Source organism: Myxine glutinosa, unplaced genomic scaffold (genome assembly GCF_964187855.1).
Source record: "Myxine glutinosa unplaced genomic scaffold, kmMyxGlut1.1 SCAFFOLD_1698, whole genome shotgun sequence".
Lineage (NCBI taxonomy): Eukaryota > Metazoa > Chordata > Myxini > Myxiniformes > Myxinidae > Myxine > Myxine glutinosa.
Genome location: NW_027617793.1, coordinates 59,482 through 80,000, shown reverse-complemented (window position 1 = coordinate 80,000; position 20,519 = coordinate 59,482). Strand labels below are relative to the sequence as shown.

The 20,519-nt window shown below is 50.2% G+C and overlaps 1 protein-coding gene across 1 annotated transcript in view; it reads right to left on the bottom strand.

The window, feature by feature from the left end:
* LOC144888134 (DNA repair and recombination protein RAD54-like) overlaps positions 1 to 20,214 on the bottom strand; it is a 21,557-nt gene extending 1,343 nt beyond the window's left edge. The window contains exons 1-5 of the mRNA XM_078769215.1: positions 20,094 to 20,214; positions 5,321 to 5,444; positions 4,639 to 4,717; positions 1,627 to 1,806; positions 1,367 to 1,530 (exon numbers count right to left, since the gene is read on the bottom strand). Of these exons, the coding sequence (XP_078625341.1) occupies positions 1,367 to 1,530; positions 1,627 to 1,806; positions 4,639 to 4,717; positions 5,321 to 5,439 (542 nt within the window). The 5' untranslated portion in view covers positions 5,440 to 5,444; positions 20,094 to 20,214. The remainder of the gene's footprint in view (positions 1 to 1,366; positions 1,531 to 1,626; positions 1,807 to 4,638; positions 4,718 to 5,320; positions 5,445 to 20,093) is intronic.
* Between the last annotated feature and the right edge of the window lie 305 nt (positions 20,215 to 20,519).

Sequence of the window (20,519 nt, the reverse complement as noted above, 5' to 3'; positions counted from 1 at the left end):
AGTGACATGGGCATTGAGGAAGTTAGGAGTGGAGGAATGGTTGATCAGAGTAGTGATGGCAATGTACGAAAGAGCGCGCACAGCTGTAAGGACGAATGACGGGAACAGTGGTGAGTTTGAGGTGAAGGTGGGAGTGCATCAGGGGTCGGTACTAAGTCCACTACTATTTGTAGCTGTGATGGAGGTGCTGGCTCGGAACATAAAGGAGGGTTTGCCGTGGGAGTTGTTGTATGCAGATAATCTGGTGTTGATTGCAGAAAGTATGGATGGACTGAAGGAGAAGATGAACAAGTGGAAGGAATGTATGGAGACAAAAGGTCTGAAGGTGAATATGGGAAAGACGAAGGTGATGGCAGGTGGTAAAGCATGTGGTGAGGTGGAAAGAACTGGGAAGTGGCCGTGTGCTTTGTGCAGGAAGGGTGTCGGAGTGAACTCCATTCAATGTACAATGTGCGCTGAGTGGGTTCATCAAAAATGTAGTGGTCTGAGAGGGTCATTAACCAGTGTGGCAACTACATTCAAGTGTAAGGTGTGCACAGAGGGAGCTGCAGATGGAGGAAATGTTGAGTTGGATCTTGGAGACGGCGTGAAGCTGGAAGGTGTGAAAACATTTTGCTACCTCGGAGACATGCTGAATGGAGATGGTGGATCAGACTCGGCAATGGATGCTAGAGTGAGATGTGCATGGAAGAAGTTTCGAGAACTGAGTGGCATGCTGACGAGGAGGGGAGTGTCGTTGAAGCTGAAGGGAAAGGTGTATGCTGCATGTGTGAGAAGTGTTATGATTTATGGGAGCGAGACATGGGTAATGAACGTAGAGCAGCAACGAAGGCTGGAAAGGGTGGAAATGTGAATGGTTCGGTGGATGTGTGGAGTATCGTTGAGAGAGAGGAAGACAAATGATGAATTGCGAAAGATGATGGGAATAGAGCCTGTGATCGATGCTGTGAAGAGAAAGAGGTTCAGATGGTTTGGTCATGCGTTGAGGAAGGATGAAAGTGACTGGTTGAGAAGAGTGATGGAAATGACTGTAGAAGGAAGTAGAGGACGGGGAAGACCGAGAAAGACTTGGCTGAAGATGGTGGAAGAAGAAATGGGTAATATGTGTTGCTCGTTCAAATTCCTCATTCACATGCACATGATGAAGTGATCACATGCAAGGCAAGGGGGTTGACAAGGGGAGATGCAGAAAATAGGGCAAAATGGAGAAGATTGTCATGGGGACCGCAAGGCTAACCCCTGCTCCAGCAGGGAAAATGGCCTTAAAATGCCAGTTGTGTTGTTGTTGTATATGGCATTCAACTCCAGGGTCCCAGTATCTTAAGCCAAGTGTGCAGATGGGAAAGGAGTGGAATGAGGAACGAACTTGTCATGAGTGTCGCTCGTGGTTTCTTCATTGAGTACAAATAGGTCGCGAAGTTCACCCCGTGTAAAGTGCCGCTCAACATCCGTCTCCTTATCCACCACGCAGCTACTCAGAGCCTTCTTGTGAGTCTGACGTTGCAAAACCTTTTCCTCTATGGTCCCAGTCTGCAGTATCAGGAAGTGACCAACACAAGTCATCCAATAATGCCATTGCCACATTAAAAACACTGTTTTATTCCATTGACGTGCACGAATCCTTACCGATACGAGGCGGTACACGAAGCACGTTTTCTTCTGTCCGTCACGCCACACCCGCGCCATGGCCTGCTCGTCGTTTGCTGGATTCCAGTCGGGATCAAACATGATCAGGCGGTTTGCTCCAATTAGGTTCAAACCACAACCGCCAGCTTTGCTGCTCAACATGAATATAAATTCTGGACTCTGCTTGGGCAGTGTGACAGTATAAACCCCAACAAGTCAGTCTTTACATAGAAACAAAACAGTGCCATCATCGTCTTGTTCACCTAGATCACCGAGCGATTTATGAAGCATTAGTGGTCAAAATTTGGACAGCCAAGACATAATTTCATAAAGTGGTACTCTTTCTTTTTAACGTATACGACCAATATTCATGAAATGGACTGCAGTACAACTTGATTTTATTTAATACATGATGGCGGCCCATGGAAAAGTGAGGCAACAAACTGACAGTGGTGACAAGGGGCCATAGTTTTCCAAAAAACAAGGAAATGAAGAAATGGGCAAAGAGGAGGAAAAATGATAACCTGCAAGTAATAGGGTTGAGATAGGTATGATTCATGGGGGTAGAAAAGATAATGGGTAGGGGACAGAGAGAATGGCATGAGAAGGTGGTGACCAGCCTGTTTGAAGCTCTCAAAGGAAGAGTGAGGTAAAAAACCTCAGGAAGGTGTTTCCACAAATCACAGAAAAGTAAACCAAAGGTTTGGAGGTGTGCGGTGAAAGTGCATTTTGAGAGTCTTAACACCGTATTGTACCGTAAAATACCCCTATCCTACTGACAGACAGACTACAGCTGTGTGACTCTCTGCTGATCCCTAAGATTATTTTGTGGGTCACAGGGAAGAGCAGTACACCATGAGCTACAGACCAAGCCCTTGTAGACTGATTTTCTCTTCAAGAAATTGTCCACAACATCCAAATGATGACTTGCAATCATTGCTTCTGGGTTCTCCTGAATGGACAGTCGAGTCAGTTAAACAATCACAATAATGGAGGCTCTGACTCATGGTCAACATGTAGGCCGAAGTTGATGATGCCATTTTGAGATCACATGCAGGCAAGACATTTGAGAAAGTTGAAGACACTAAGCAGAGATGTTGCAACAATGAGCCTCTACTACCACCAACGGTGCGACTGTCTCAATGTTCAGAAAACAGCATACTCCGTCTTCCATCTGCAGGATAGCAAAGCAAGGAGACAGCTGAAAGTCAAGCTCAACAACATCCCTCTCTCCTTCCCTCAGATACTTACTTACCTTTGCGTGCAACTCTATTGGGCTGTGACCCTCCGGCAGCATACAGAAAAGGTAGCAGTAAAAGTAGCTGCAAGACTCAAATTGATCCACAAACTCTGTGGCAATGACTTCTCTACCCTCCAAGCCTCAACACTCACATTAATATATGCCCCTGCAGAATACTGTCTCTGCTTCGGACAAAAGCCTTCACACAAAGAAGGTTGACGTGCAGCTCAACATATCTGAGGGCTATCAGTCAGTCAACAGCCCACTCCCTCCCAGTACTTGCTGGCATTCACCACCATCACATCAAGCGTCTAGCTACTAAAAGACATGCAGCACCCAAAGCTTCTAACATCTCAGGACACCCACGACAAAAAGTCTTTGAAGAATTCCCCCCCCCCCCCCCTCCCTCTTGCCAAACAATTGAAAAGCAGGAAGACCTTTATGAGAGAGGCCAACCGCACATCACTTCAGATGATGGGTCTGGCAGGCATACGTGGCACATTAACTAGTGGTGACCTAACCAACCTGAAGGCCATCTACAATATCTCTCCATCTCCACTAAACCTCCAGGATGTGACATGTCCCTGAAGGAATGGTGCCGCTTGAACCAGCTTCGAACTGGCGTTGACCAGTTTAGCGGCAACAAGTTTACTTGGGGACCTGCGGAATCGCCTTCATGCGAGTGTGGTAACCTCCAGATTACAGACAATCTAGTGCAGGACTGCCAAACTCACAACCTGTAAAAGGGGATATGTGCCAGGAGCTACAAAGCATAATGTCACGTGCCCACGATTGGCAGAGTACAGCAGCTTTTATTTCATCTATCCCACGCTTGAGCCATATGAAAGAAGAATGAGGTTTCAAAGACTCATTGCATTTGTCAGACCAGTATAAAACAATTCCAGATCAACAGAGAGTCAGACAGCTCCTGTCTGCCTGCCAGTGGGATGGCGGTACTTTATGGCACAATGCAGTCATCTGTAAAAAGGAAGAGAGGGTTGTGCAGAGCATCAGAGAAGTCGTGCATTATTATGTGGAACCTCATGCATAAATATGCAGCTTTACCATGCAATAATTTTCTTTTATTAAAATGGACCAGTGTCATTAAAAAGGAGACATTTATGCAACATAAACCATACCCCACAGACTATATAGGCTCTCTTCACCCACCATGTCCATCAGCTCACATTTCACTGCTTCACATGGCCCAGCCTCATTAAGGCTTCTTTGTAACATTTTCGATTCTGCATATGGTTAAAAGGCAACAGGACAGCCTGCTGGCAACTCAATGATAAACATAATTGACTGTGAACAAAACACAAGGCTGAGCACACCATCCTTCAGATGGGATGTTTGGTCAGCTGTCCTTGCCTCGTCTGTAGTGTGGCTGTTAAAAAAAATCTTAGTATTTTCCTTAAACAACATGTCCTTGGACCAAATTTATTGGATGGGTGAAACTTAGGATTGATCACACTAACTCAGTGTGACCCTTCCTGATATATCATCATCATGGAAGCTGCATTAGCTTGCTGTTTTAAATTGAAGAGGAAGCGAACAATTTAACATCAATGCCTCATTCGGACCACTTAATCTGCACCCAGCTTGGCCTCCAACTTGGTGGGAAATATGAAGCTTTGGGCCCAAACTTCCAATCTGAAATCATAGGATTAAAGAGACTCAAGTCTCCTTTTTTCCTCCCAAGTTAAAATTCTTATCAGAAGTGGACATTTTCACGAATGAAGGAAGTGAATCATTTTAGTGAGGTGGCGTACCGAGGGATTGTTGAAACGCTCCACCACCTTGGCTCGCTTTTTGATGGACATGCTCCCATCGAGTCGTACGTACAGATACCTATGAGGTTCAGCAGAAAGTTAGTGCTGACTTAATCACAAGCAATAATTTCATTAATTTATACTTCCTGCTATACAATTTATTTTCCCGACCATATAGCATTTAAACCGATGTTGAAGTTGACAGCAGAATTTGTGCGATTTTAAGGCAGAATTGCCGATCCCCTTTTCAAGTCTTATGAACTGGCTGGCTAGGCCTAACATTCAACCAAGTTTGCAAGAATGTGGAATTGGTTCACGATATAGGTGATATCTCACCTACTCTTTGAAAAAGAAAACGTGCAATCTTCTATGTCCACCAACTAATGCTAGCAGACGGGACTCCCAGTTTAAAGGCAATCCGAGGGAAGGGACACACATCGATGATTCGCTCTGCATGTTTTTTATCCATCCTACTCTTCCAATATATCTTCTTTGATTATTGATTTTCACACCATTTGTGAGCGTAACACTGCGGAAGCAAAAAACACGAGCTCATTGACGTCTAAATAACTTGAGCTCTTCCTTGGCAATTTTCATTACAGCATTTACTCAATTCTAACAAGCTTAGAAACTGGAACACAATTAAAAGGTGTTCAAAATAGATCTCTGAATGTGTACTCACTTCCGAGCAGTACATAATCTTTCAAACAGGTCCAGAGTTTGTGTGTAGTTTGAGACCAAGATAACCTTGTCACTGGTTGAGGAGCGAGTAACTGCCAGGATGTAATCCAAGACTGACATTTTTGCTGAGGAGGAAGCATCATGAAAACAGCAAAGAATGAATAAACAAACAAATAACACAATATAATCATCCTACTATTAGTTTTCCATTGGTCATTGGTTTGACGCCAATGCTAATTTTTTTATTACGGACCCTAGGCATCAAAAAGCTACCTATAATCGAACAAACAGTTTCAAATTAAGCACCTCACCGCCAATAGGGCAATTGTATTGCATCAGATGTGGCAATAAATGCGAATTTTTGCTCCCAGCTTGCTGGCCCAATGACAGAAGACGCCATTTGCATTTTTTCCGCCTCCATTCCTACCCCATTCAGAATCCCGTGTGGGCACAGGCAACTAGCTAATACAATATAATAAATACTAGCGGGGTCATCCGTGGGAATCCCACGGGCATGGATGTGTGTGACATTTCGACATATTGAGTTAGATGCTGCACCTGCACATTCAGTTATATAAAATGGTTACTGGCAATTGATCACATCCACAAATGATGTAATCCACACAATTTATGTACTTTACATAACGTTAATAGGAATACATGTCCGTGTAGATGGGAAATACAGTTTGTTTGAAATAAATCACAAATATCAGAAGAAAGTTTTTAAAATTTAGAACTATTCTCACTCAGAGTTAAACATCACCGTAATATTATGCGGTTGCTTCAACGTTTTCGGTGAATTATATGTCATTCCCATCTACACGGGCATGTATTCCTATTAACGTTATGTAAAGTACATAAATTGTGTGGATTACATCATTTGTGGATGTGATCAATTGGCAGTAACCATTTTATATAACTGAATGTGCAGGCGCAGCATCTAACTCAATATGTCGAAATGTCACACACATCCATGCCCGTGGGATTCCCACCCATGGGAATCCCACGGGCATGGATGTGTGTGACGAATTTTAAATATATGTCGACTGTTATTTTAGGCGGTGTATTTTCGTTTATCATCATAGCGCGATTTTAAAAAATATATCTCTGCATTTTCCTCTCCAATACCTCCTCACACTTTACACACACACCGGCCCATGTTTACATATACACACACACACACACACACACATGTACACCCACACACATATACACACACACGTACATCGACACACATACACACGTACAGACACATATACACATATGCACATATGCAAATATGTATACACATATGTATCCACATATACACATATATGCACATTATACACATATATACATCTACACAGACACACACATACACATACACATACACATACACATACACAAAAACAGACACACACACACACACACACGTACAGACACATATACACACATACACACACACAGACATATATATATATATACACATACAACAACAACATGCATTTTAAGGCCATTTTCCCTGCTAGAGCGGGGGTTAGCCTACATACACATACACACACATATATATATATACACACACACACACACACACGTACACATGTCCCACATGTTTATATCCCACATGTATATACATGTTTAAAGTGTACGTGCCCTTCCCCCCTCCCCCGCCCGGCAACGCTGGGTACTTCTGCTGGTAACGAATAAAATAAAAACGAAGAAATATCTCTCGGTAATTTCATGAAACTCGGTGGAATTGGATGAAATTCGCTCGGTGAATTCACTCGGTGTATTCGGTTCGGCTCGGTTCACTCGGTTTAAAGAAAAAGCGATAATGTCGACATGTTGCTGTCTGTGTCATGTTGGGCGGTGTATGATACTTGTTGGCTGTTGGGCGGTGTTATGGTGTATTTTTTAAAAATATATCTCTGCATTTTCCCGCGTTGCTGACACCGAGTCGTTCTTCATCAACTGTGTCATTCATTTTGGAAATGGAAGTTTCCACGCAACGCATGAATTGTCACAAGTCAAGAGGAAGTGTCTCGTCATCATCAAATGACAAATATATTACATTGTGAAAATTAAAGATTTCAAATAAACCTATTTAAAGTGTATGCGTAAATAACTAATAAATAAAGAAACGAAGAAATATCTCTCGGTAATTTCCTGAACCATATTTTACTTCCGGCTAATAATGTTGAATGAAATAAAAACGAAGAAAGATATGTCGTTTTGTGACGACTGTCATCAAAAGTAAACAGTGAATTCATTCGGTTCGGCTCGGTTCACTCGGTTTAAAGAAAAAGCGATAATGTCGACATGTTGCCGTCTGTCATGTTGGGCGGTGTATGATACATGTTGGGCGGTGTATGATACATGTTGGGCGGTGTATGATACATATTGGGCGGTTGTTGGCGGTTGGGCGGTTGTTGGCAGTTGGGCGGTGGGCGGTGATATGGTGTATTTTAAAAAATATATCTCAGTATTTTCCCGCGTTGCTGACACCGAGTCCAAAACCATCGATAAAAATGAAATCATATGGTGAGTTAGATTGGAGATAAAGGCGTGAGAGAGACTCAATGGCCTTGAAGTTACAGGCGTTTGAGAATTCATTTCGTTCTATAAACGGCAACTTTCATCGGATTTTCTTCCCGTTTTTTTTCAACCGAGTCTAAAACTATGTTAGCGACTGTGAAAAATGAAACGATATATCGAATTTGATTTGAAATAAAACTGGGAGAGAGAGCAAGACACCACGGGCCTACAAAACAGACCTCAAAGCTATGCGAGTTAATAAAATGGTGGATATTTGTTTATATGAAGCGAAGCCACTCCCAGAATGGGTGGAGCTATGGGTGGAGCTACTCTGCAAACCGAGTAAGCCACACCCCAGACAGACGCCCAACAGACAGACAGACAGAATCATCTATGGCTATTATAATGTAGGTTGTAACGTTTATAGGGGGAAGGCAATGAAATACCTTAGTCCAGGTAGAAGTGTACAGATTACCATGATCTGAGTGTCGTGTAAGAACACCTTGATGAAAATAAGTCACCTCCGTGTGTTCAGATTAAGTGTGACGTGTGGCCATACGGACGATGGCTCTTGTGCTAGGTAACTTAGGGAATAAGAATAAATCCCCCTGTCCGCCCTACCTCTTGTGATCTGACCTTTGTGGTTATAATAAATCGACCTGCGATAAGTCGAGGGCTGTCAGGAAACGAACTCGGGCATATTACAACACCGACAAGCCCGGCAGATACCCATCACATTTGCCGATCGGCAAGGGATCCCCGCCCCCGAATGTTCTCGATGGGCGTCCAGAAGGGCCGCGAGGACCCGCCCCAAAGGGAATGATTGGTCATGGCCATGGACTGAAGTGGTGGGGCACGGGGATTGGTTTGAGTGTGACGTCAGCGAAAAGAGGGGAGGGTGCGTTTTCGTGCGTTCTCTCTCTCTCTCTCTCTCTCTCTCTCTCTCTCTCTCTCTCTCTCTCTCTCTCTCTCTCTCTCTCTCTCTCTCTCTCTCTCTCTCTCTCTCTTGGTCCTGACTTTGGTCGTGCGCGATCACGTTTTGCCTGTGTGGGCGCCTGTGAGGAGATCGGTGAAAGCTTTTGGGAGCTTTGCAAGTGGAAAGGAGGAGGTTTTGGCGGCTGTGTTGTTCTTCGGAGGCGAAGGAGGTCGCGAGCGAGCTGAAGGAGGTCGTCCTATCTGCTTGCCTCATGCCAGTGGATACTAAGGGCGCCGTGCCACCGCCATCTTGTGCGCTTCCCATGCAGTAGCTTCAAGCTTCAACGACCACCAAGCTCCCAAAGTGCTCGTCGAGACCAGAGCTGAGTGCCGGCAGAAATATTATTTATTTTTATTTTGGTTGACTCAGCCTGTCATCCTTCCGAGGTCGGCTAATTGAGTACCAGTTCACTGGTAATTCCCTGTTTGTCGTAAAAGGCGACAAAAAGGGTTGGCGGCAGGAAGGGCATCCGGCCGTAAAACATTGCTTCAAAAAGGGGACCGAAAAACAACAACAACCACGGTCCCCGAAAAAGGCCAACCCCCGCTTTGCGGGGAAAAATGGCCTCTAAAGGTGTTTTTTTTATTTATTATTCCCCTTGTTTGTATATGAGTCCGTATGAAGGGTCCCTCAATTAGGAATTTAGTTTTACCGTGCATTTCCTGTTCCCTGGCATTATTTTTATTAAACCCTTTTATTGTTGGGCTAGCGGCTAGGGTGCCAGCTTAGGATCCTAGGATCCTGGGTTCGAATCCCGGTCGATCGCTGAATTAACGCCAGGGGGGTTGACTCAGCCTGTCATCCTTCCGAGGTCGGCTAATTGAGTACCAGTTCACTGGTAATTCCCTGTTTGTCGTAAAAGGCGACAAAAAGGGTTGGCGGCAGGAAGGGCATCGGGCCGTAAAACATTGCTTCAAAAAGGGGACCAAAAAACAACAACAACCACGGTGCCCGAAAAAGGCCAACCCCCGCTTTGCGGGGAAAAATGGCCTCTAAAGGTGGTTTTTTTTTTGGTTTTTTTTGCATTTAAATTAAAAGATATATGGAAATGCTGTTGAATGCAGGGAATGAATGGGATGGCAACATCGAGAGTAACTCAGTTTTAGGACCGGCAGAGAAGATAACTGAGAAGGAAGTTGAGGAAGCGATAAAACCAATGAAGAGTAGAAAAGCGGGAGGGCCGACGGGAGTTGTGGGAGATATGTTGAAGGCAGCAGGAAGTTGGGGCGTGAAGAGAATGACAGATCTGTAATCTGGTGGTGAAAGAAGGCCGCATTCCAGTGGAGTGGGAACTGAGTACCCTCGTCCCTCAATACAAGGAGCAAGGTGACCCTCTGGACTATGGCTCGTATCGAGCGATAAAGTTATTGGAACATGGAATGAAGGTATTGGAAAGGTTGTTGGAGAGGAGGATAAGGAAGAAAGTGAAGATCGACGAAATGCAGATTGGATTTATGCCAGGAAGAGGAACGACAGACGTGCTTTTATTGAGGCAGTTGCAGGAGAAGTACATGGAGAAGAGGAAGAAGTTGTTTCTTGGGTTTGTTCATCTGGAGAAAGCATTCGATAGGGTTCCACGCAAAGTATTGACATGGGCATTGAGGAAGTTAGGAGTGGAGGAATGGTTGATCAGAGTAGTGATGGCAATGCACAAAAGAGCGCGCACAGCTGTAAGGACGAACGACGGGAACAGTGGTGAGTTTGAGGTGAAGGTGGGAGTGTATCAGGGGTTGGTACCAAGTCCACTACTATTTGTAGCTGTGATGGAGGTGCTGGCCCAGAACGTAAAGGGGGGTTTACCGTGGGAGTTGCTGCATGCAGATGATCTGGTGTTGATTGCGGAAAGTATGGATGGACTGAAGGAAAAGATGAACAAGTGGAAGGAATGTATAGAGACAAAAGGTCTGAAGGTGAATATCTGAAAGACGAAAGTGATGGCAATTGGTAAAGCATGTGGTGAGGTGGAAAGAACTGGGAAGTGGCCATGTGCTGTGTGCAGGAAGGGTGTCGGAGTGAACTCCATTCAATATACAATGTGCTCTGAGTAGGGTTCATCAAAAATGTAGTGGTCTGAGAGGGTCATTTACCAGTGTGGCCGCTACATTCAAATGTAAGGTGTGCACAGAGGGAGCTGCAGATGTAGGAAATGTTGAGTTGGATCTTGGAGACGGCGTGAAGCTGGAAGGTGTGAAAACATTTTGCTGCCTCGGAGACATGCTGAATGGAGAAGGTGGATCAGACTCGGCAATGGTTGCTGGAGTGAGATGTGCATGGAAGAAGTTTTGGGAACTGAGTGGCATGCTGATGAGGAGGTTGAAGCTGAAGGGAAAGGTGTATGCTGCATGTGTGAGAAGTGTTATGATTTATGGGAGCGAGACATGGGTAATGAACGTAGAGCAGCAACGAAGGCTGGAAAGGATGGAAATGCGAATGGTTCGGTGGATATGTGGAGTATCATTGAGAGAGAGGAAGACAAATGATGAATTGCGAAAGATGATGGGAATAGAGCCTGTGATTGATGCTGTGAAGAGGAACACGTTGAGATGTTTGGTCATGTGTTGAGGAAGGATGAAAGTGATTCGTTGAGAAGAGTGATGGAAATAAATGTCGAAGGAAGTGGAGGACGGGGAAGACCGAGAAAGACTTGCCTGAAGATGGTGGAAGAAGAAATACGGGCAATGTGGTTAACAAGGAGAGATGCAGAAAATAGGGCAAAATGGAGACGATTGTCATGGGGCCCGCAAGGCTAACCCCTGCTCTCGCGGGGAAAATGGCCTTAAAACGAGCATTCATTCATTCATTTTCATTCTTGACATGAATATAAGAAATTCAAGCAATGTGAAAAACAAGTGTGAGGTACCTTTGTTGCATTCTCTTCCGAAAGAGACGCATATTGGAAGGCCTATAAGGTTTGGTACTTGGTTGATGAGCCCTTTTCACCAATGGGTAGGGACACAGGTTACTGTTGAATTTTTTCTTGTCTCATGCACATACCATGTTCTCTGGTCGGCTTTTCCAGGGTGGCACCTCTCTACTACAATCAATTTTTTGCAGAAAAAATGTCTTGCACGAACAAAACGGCAGCCACGAAAAGCACATCCAACACCATGGAGAATTCTCCTCCACAACAACGTCTTGTGAACCGGAAGACTCCTCCACAGCAATGTCTTGTGCACCGGAAGACTCCTCCACAACAACGTCTTGTGAACCGGAATACTCCTCCACAACAACGTCTTGTGAACCCGCAGACTCATCCACAACAACGTCTTGTGAACCCGCAGACTCCTCCACAACAACGTCTTGTGAACCGGAAGACTCCTCCACAACAACGTCTTGTGAACCGGAAGACTCCTCCACAACAACGTCTTGTGAACCGGAAGACTCCTCCACAACAACGTCTTGTGAACCGGAAGACTCCTCCACAACAACGTCTTGTGAACCGGAAGACTCCTCCACAACAACGTCTTGTGAACCTGAAGACTCCTCCATAACAACGTCTTGTGAACCGGAACTCATCCACATCAACGTCTTGTGAACCGGAAGACTCCTCAACAACAACATCTTGTGAACCCGAATACTCCTCCACAACAACGTCTTGTGAACCGGAAGACTCCTCCACAACAACGTCTTGTGAACCGGAAGACTCCTCCACAACAACGTCTTGTGAACCGTAAGACTCCTCCACAAGGACGTCTTGTGAACCAGAAGACTCCTCCACAACAACGTCTTGTGAACCGGAATACTCCTCCACAACAACGTCTTGTGAACCCGCAGACTCATCCACAACAACGTCTTGTGAACCGGAAGACTCCTCCACAACAACGTCTTGTGAACCGGAAGGCTCCTCCACAACAACGTCTTGGGAACCGGAAGACTCCTCCACAACAACGTCTTGTGAACCGGAAGACTCCTCCACAACAACGCCTTGTGAACCGGAAGACTCCTCCACAACAACGCCTTGTGAACCGGAAGACTCCTCCACAACAACGTCTTGTGAACCGGAAGACTCCTCCACAACAACGTCTTGTGAACCGGAAGACTCCTCCACAACAACGTCCTGTGCACCGGAAGACTCCTCCACAGCAATGTCTTGTGAACCGTAAGACTCCTCCACAACAACGTCTTGTGAACCGGAAGACTTCTCCACAACAACTTTTTGTGAACCGGAAGACTCATCCACAACAACGTCTTGTGAACTGGAAGACTCCTCCACAACAACGTCTTGTGAACCGGAAGACTCCTCAACAACAACGTCTTGTGAACCGTAAGACTCCTCCACAAGGACGTCTTGTGAACCAGAAGACTCCTCCACAACAACGTCTTGTGAACTGTAAGACTGCTCCACAACAACGTCTTGTGAACCGAAAAACTCCACATCAACGTCTTGTGAACCGGAAGACTCCTCCACAACAACGTCTTGTGAACCGGAAGACTACTCCACAACAACGTCTTGTGAACCGAAAAACTCCACATCAACGTCTTGTGAACCGGAAGACTCCTCCACAACAACGTCTTGTGAACCGGAATACTCCTCCACAACAACGTCTTGTGAACCCGCAGACTCATCCACAACAACGTCTTGTGAACCCGCAGACTCCTCCACAACAACGTCTTGTGAACCGGAAGACTCCTCCACAACAACGTCTTGTGAACCGGAAGACTCCTCCACAACAACGTCTTGGGAACCGGAAGACTCCTCCACAACAACGTCTTGTGAACCGGAAGACTCCTCCACAACAACGTCTTGTGAACCGGAAGACTCCTCCACAACAACGCCTTGTGAACCGGAAGACTCCTCCACAACAACGCCTTGTGAACCGGAAGACTCCTTCACAACAACGTCTTGTGAACCGGAAGACTCCTCCACAACGTCTTGTGCACGGGAAGACTCCTCCACAGCAACGTCTTGTGAACCGGAAGACTCCTCCACAACAACGTCTTGTGAACCGGAAGACTCCTCCACAACAACGTCTTGTGAACCGGAAGACTCCTCCACAACAACGTCTTGTGAACCGGAAGACTCCTCCACAACAACGTCTTGTGAACCGGAAGACTCCTCCACAACAACGTCTTGTGAACCGGAAGACTCCTCCACAACAACGTCTTGTGAACGGGAAGACTCCTCCACAACAACGTCTTGTGAACTGGAAGACTCCTCCACAACAACGTCTTGTGAACCGGAAGACTCCTCCACAACAACGTCTTGTGAACCGGAAGACTCCTCCACAACAACGTCTTGTGAACCGGAAGACTCCTCCACAATAACGTCTTGTGAACCGGAAGACTCCTCCACAACAACGTCTTGTGAACCGGAAGACTCCTCCACAACAACGTCTTGTGAACCGTAAGACTCCTCCACAACTACGTCTTGTGAACCATAAGTCTCATCCACAACAACGTCATGCAAACCAGACGACTCCTCCACAACAACGCCTTGTGAACCAGAAGACTCCTCCACAACAACGCCTTGTGAACCGGAAGACTCCTCCACAACAACGCCTTGTGAACCGGAAGACTCCTCCACAACAACGTCTTGTGAACCGGAAGACTCCTCCACAACAACGTCTTGTGAACCGGAAGACTCCTCCACAACAACGTCTTGTGAACCGGAAGACTCCTCCACAACAACGTCTTGTGCACCGGAAGACTCCTCCACAGCAACGTCTTGTGCACCGGAAGACTCATCCACAACAACGTCTTGTGAACCGGAAGACTCCTCCACAACAACGTCTTGTGAACCGGAAGACTCCTCCACAACAACGTCTTGCGAACGGGAAGACTCCTCCACAACAACGTCTTGTGAACCAGAAGACTCCTCCACAACAACGTCTTGTGAACCGGAAGATTCCTCCACAACAACGTCTTGTGAACCGGAAGACTCCTCCACAACAACGTATTGTGAACCGGAAGACTCCTCCACAACAACGTCTTGTGAACCGGAAGACTCCTCCACCGCAACGTCTTGTGAACCGGAAGACTCCTCCACCGCAACGTCTTGTGAACCGGAAGACTCCTCCACAACAATGTCTTGTGAACCGGAAGACTCCTCCACAACAACGTCTTGTGAACCGGAAGACTCCTCCACAACAACGTCTTGTGAACCGGAAGACTCCTCCACAACAACGTCTTGTGAACCGTAAGACTCCTCCACCACAACGTCTTGTGAACCGGAAGACTCCTCCACCGCAACGTCTTGTGAACCGGAAGACTCCTCCACAACAACGTCTTGTGAATCGGAAGACTCCTCCACAACAACGTCTTGTGAACCGGAAGACTCCTCCACAACAACGTCTTGTGGACCGGAAAACTCCTCCACAACAACGTCTCCACAAACAGTATCTTTCGAATTTCAATAAAAGCCACATTGTGGCAGACACGAAAGCACTGACGTGGTGACATCACCCCGCACACCAAGTGGGGATGGGCCACGCCAGGGAGAGAGGCGTGGCCTCACGATATACACGGGGCGCGCAGCCCTGAGCAGCTTAGTGTTACAGTGAGCTCCTGAAATAAAGACGCTTATAAGTTACCGCTTGTCCGCTTCCTCCTTGCTCGCAAGCAGCGCGCGTAACGCCGCGCTTTACTGGTGACCCTCGACGTTGGATCTGCCAGAGCGATCCTTCCACACACGATGCCATTGCCATGGCCAACTTCATCAAACTTCCCGAATTTTGGGAGGCCCAGGCCGAAGTCTGGTTCGTCCAAGCCAAAGCCCAATTTCAACTTCGGCGCCTCACCGGCGACGACACGCGCTACTGCCACGTCGTCGCCTCCCTCGGGCCTGGCACGGCCGCTCGAGTTGTGTCCGTCCTTCGCCACCCACCGGACGGCCACAAGTACGAGGCACTCAAGCGGCTACTCCTAGCCACGTTCGGCCTCACGGATGACGCACGGGCCGACCGCCTCCTGGATCTCCCCGAGCTCGGCGACACGCGCCCGTCGGTCCGAATGGACCATATGCTGTCACTGTTGGGCGACGAAGCCCCCGGTTCTCTATTCCGGGCGCTTTTCCGTCGCCAACTTCCAGTGCAGGTTCGCCTCGCGTTGGCCGGGACCGCGCTAACGGAACCCCGAGCATTGGCAGCCGAGGCGGACAGGTACTTTGCGGCCGTCACGGACCTCGAGGCTGATGCTGCTGATGATGCTGATCCACAGCATCAGCTTACACAGCATACGCAGCATGCTGATATGCACCTCGTGACCGCCGCCACGCCCCGCCCACCGCCGCGGCGAAAACCGCCACCGCGGGGAAACCCGCCAACTCCACCGGCCTGGTGGAGCCAGCCACGCTCCTCCAGCTCCACCACCTGGTGCTGGTTCCACGCCAAGTTCGGCCACGAGGCTCGGCAGTGTCATCCGCCATGCTCCTTCAACAGGTCGGGAAACGCCCGGGCCGGCGCTCAATAGTGGCGATGAGCGCCGGCCGTTCGAGCAGCCTGCTGTTCATAACGGACACCTTATCCGGGCGCCGTTACCTGTGCGACACGGGAGCGCAGGTGAGTGTCGTTCCCGCCGGTACGTTAGACAAGCACGCCGCGGGCGGGGGCCCCGCGCTGCTTGCCGCGAACGGGACGCCCATCCGTACATACGGAAAACGCTGCCTCTCTCTGCGGTTCGGAGGGCAGGTTTTCCGATGGACGTTCGTCACCGCCGACGTGCCCATGGCACTGCTTGGCGCGGACTTCCTGTGCGCTAATGGGCTCCTGGTCGACGTAAAGCGCAGACGTCTTGTCCAGGCCGAGACGTTCAGCTCGCTCGCTTGTGCGCTGCCCAGCTCATCGAGCAGCTCAACGAGCGGCTTGCCAAGCGGCTTGCCGAACGGTTCGGTTCCGGCCACGTTGGTCTGTACGCTTCCGGCAGCGGATGCATTCACCCGCCTCCTCGCCGGCTTCCCGGCCCTTACGCGGCCCACCTTCTCGGCGGGAGCCGTCAAGCACGGGGTGGCCCATCACATCCCCACCGTCGAGCCACCGGTCTACGCCCGGGCACGCTGCCTCGAGCCGACGAAGCTGGCGGTGGCAAAAGCGGGGTTCGCTACCCTGGAGCGACTCCGCATCGTTCGGCGCTCAGAGAGCGCTTGGGCGTCGCCGCTGCACATCGTGCCGAAGCCCGGCGGGGGATGGCAACCATGCGGGGACTATCGCCATCTCAATAACGCCACGACTCCCGACCGCTACCCCGTCCCCCACATTCAGGACTTTTCTGCCCCTTTGGCGGGCATGTCCTTCTTCTCGAAGGTGGACCTCATACGCGGCTACCATCAGGTCCCCGTCAGGCCGGAGGAAGTCCCGAAGATGGCGGTCATCACGCCATTCGGACTCTTCAAGTTCCTGCGGATGCCCTTCGGTCTGAAGAATGCGGCTCAGGCGTTCCAGCGACTGATGGACAGCGTCCTGCGCGACTTGGATTTTGTCTACGTCTACCAGGACGATATCCTTGTCGCCAGCGCGTCCCACAAAGAGCACCTACACCACCTCCGCACGCTCTTCGAACGCCTGGGCCAGCATGGCCTGATTGTGAACCCCGCAAAGTGCCGGTTCGGCGCCGCCACAATCGATTTTCTGGGGCACCGTGTCACCAGGCACGGAGCCGTCCCCCTGCCGGCCAAGGTGGAGGCGGTGAAGGGGTTTCCGCGCCCCCGCACGATCAGAGGGCTGCAGGAGTTCCTGGGCATGGTGAACTTTTACCATCGGTTCCTGCCCCGTATCGCCCAGCGCCTGCGCCCCCTGCACGAAGCTCTCCGAGGTAAGCCGGGCAAAGGCGACGTTACCTGGACCGAGCAGATGGACACGGCGTTCACGAGCGCGAAGCTCGCCTTGGCTAACGCCACCATGCTCGCGCACCCGGCGCCCGATGCACCGATCGCCCTCACCACCGACGCCTCGGACTACGCGGTGGGCGTGGTGCACGAGCAATGGGTGCGTGGAGCTTGGCAACCGCTGGCGTTCTTTAGCCGGCAGCTTCGCCCGCCCAAACGCCGTTACAGTACCTTCGACCGCGAGTTGCTCGGGCTTCACTTGGCGGTCAGGCACTTCCGCCATCTGCTCGAGGGCCGTGCGTTCACGGCCTTCGTCGACCACAAGCCGCTGATCTTCGCGATGGGCAAGGTCACCGAGCCGTGGTCGGCCCGGCAGCAGCGTCACCTCTCGGCCGTGTCCGAGTACACGACGGACATCCGGCACGTCGCGGGGAAGGACAACCCGGTGGCGGATTGCCTTTCCCGGGCCGTCGCCCACGCAGTCCACCTCGGCATCGACTATGCCCGGATGGCAGCGGACCAGGCCGCTGACCCTGACGTCCAGGCCTTGCGGACCGCCGTCACGGGCCTCCGCGTCACCGAGGTGCCGTTCGATGGCGTGGGCGCGGCCCTCTTGTGCGACGTCTCCCTCGGGCGTCCTCGCCCCATCGTGCCCACGGGCTGGCAGCGCCAGGTGTTTGACGCCATCCACGGCCTGTCCCACCTGGGCGCGAGGGCCTCCCAAAGGTTGATCGCTGACAAGTTCGTCTGGCATGGCCTCCGGAAGGCCGTCCGCGGCTGGGCCAGGACGTGCCTCGCGTGCCAGCGCGCCAAGGTGCACCGGCACACCCAGGCCCCGTTGGCCCCGTTCACGGTGCCGGAACGCCAGTTTGACCACGTCCACGTGGACCTGGTGGGACCTCTGCCCCCCTCGCGGGGTTTCACCCACGTCCTCACCATGGTGGACCGCACCACCCGGTGGCCGGAGGCCGTGCCCTTGGCGTCGACGATGGCGGCCGATGTCGCGCAGGCTTTCATCGCCACCTGGGTCGCCCGGTTCGGCGCCCCCTCAGACATCTCGTCCGACTGCGGCCCCCAGTTCACCTCGGAGCTCTGGGGGGCGGTCGCGCAGGGGCTCGGGGTCCGGCTGCACCGAACCACGGCCTACCACCCCCAGGCTAACGGCCTGTGTGAGCGATTTCACCGCTCATTGAAGGCCGCGCTCCGGGCCACCCTCCGCGATGGCGGCTGGGTCGACAGGCTCCCCTGGGTCCTGCTGGGCCACCGGACGGCGCCCAAGGAGGACCTGCGCGCATCCGCGGCGGAGTTGGTCTTTGGGCAACCGCTGCGGGTGCCGGGCGAGTTCCTCCCCGACTCCACGGCACCATGGTCCGCGGCACAGCAGCGCTCTGCTCTGCAAGAGACCGCCCAGAGGTTCGCCCCGGTGCCAATGGCATGCCATGGGCACCCACCGACGCACGTCGCCCCGGAGCTTCGCACGGCGGAGTACGTCTTCGTCCGCCACGATGCCCACCGGACACCACTGCGGCCCCCGTACGACGGGCCTTTCTGCGTGCTGGAGACCGGGGCGAAGCACTTCACCCTGGACATCGGCGGTACTCCTGACCGCGTTTCTGTAGACCGCCTCAAGCCGGCCCACCTCGACGTGGACCATCCACCGCCAGTGGCCCGACCCCCGCGTCGGGGCCGCCCCCCTGCGGGCGGACCCCCGGCATCGCCCAGCCCCGCCGCCACGCCGCCCCCCGGTCCTGCAGCCGGAGGCATCCCAGATGGCATCCCTGCATCCCAGACGCCGCCAGTCGCCAGGGGGCGCTTCGGCCGGGTCATCCGTTTGCCCCGCAAACTGACCCTTCAGGTGCGCGGGGATTCTGGGGGGGCGCGTGTGGCGGACACGAAAGCACTGACGTGGTGACATCACCCCGCACACCAAGTGGGGATGGGCCACGCCAGGGAGAGAGGCGTGGCCTCACGATATACACGGGGCGCGCAGCCCTGAGCAGCTTAGTGTTACAGTGAGCTCCTGAAATAAAGACGCTTATAAGTTACCGCTTGTCCGCTTCCTCCTTGCTCGCAAGCAGCGCGCGTAACGCCGCGCTTTAACATCACTGTTCATATCGGTAAATATTATTCCATCGTGTTTCAAATCGTGATCGATACACGATGATCGTGATCGATAATCATGTTCACAATCGCTATGTCGTACGTACTCCCGATACGTGTACCAAAGTCCCGACAACTGTAACTGCACCAAATCAACAGTTAAAAGGATTTTGAGCTGACAGCTGTTGCGCTTGCGGCCTTGGCAAGATCGATGGAGACAGGAGACCAAAGCTGAAATTGGAAAAACCAAATGGCCTATTTTACTCCTCGAGATCCCAGGATTACCCACAAAATGTCGTTTCGATGGGTTGAGCCGTTTTTGCGGTACCTTCGAACAGACGGACAGACATTTGGTAAATTAAAGAAAGATTCTTGATGTGAAAAGAAAAAATTCACTTTATGTTGTGAAAAACCCTTGTGTCGTACCTTTGTTACGTTTGTTACCTTTGTTACGTTTTCTTCCGAAACAGACGCGTCTCGGAAAGCCGAAAAGATTCGCAGCAATAAAACTCCATGAAAAACCGAGAGCCACAAAAATTGCGTCCGACGCCGACAGAGATTAAGCGAATTGCGAACGTTTTATCTGATTGTGGCGTAACATTGTTTCCATGCGTCACATTGTCCTCAACGCAGCCACGTTTGTATTTCAACAACAAGGAGTTTAAGCGCCATTCGAATCATAGTTTCTCATTCTTCATGATTGTTATTTTTTAATTGTCAAAGAAATAAATCGTTTATTTTTTGTGGAGAACATTTGCCGTGCTGGGTGTGCTGAGTTACCAAGTTTCTGGTGGAGCGCTCGCCAAGTAGCTTAAACACTCAGTGCAAAAATGTTGATTTGGAACAACTGGC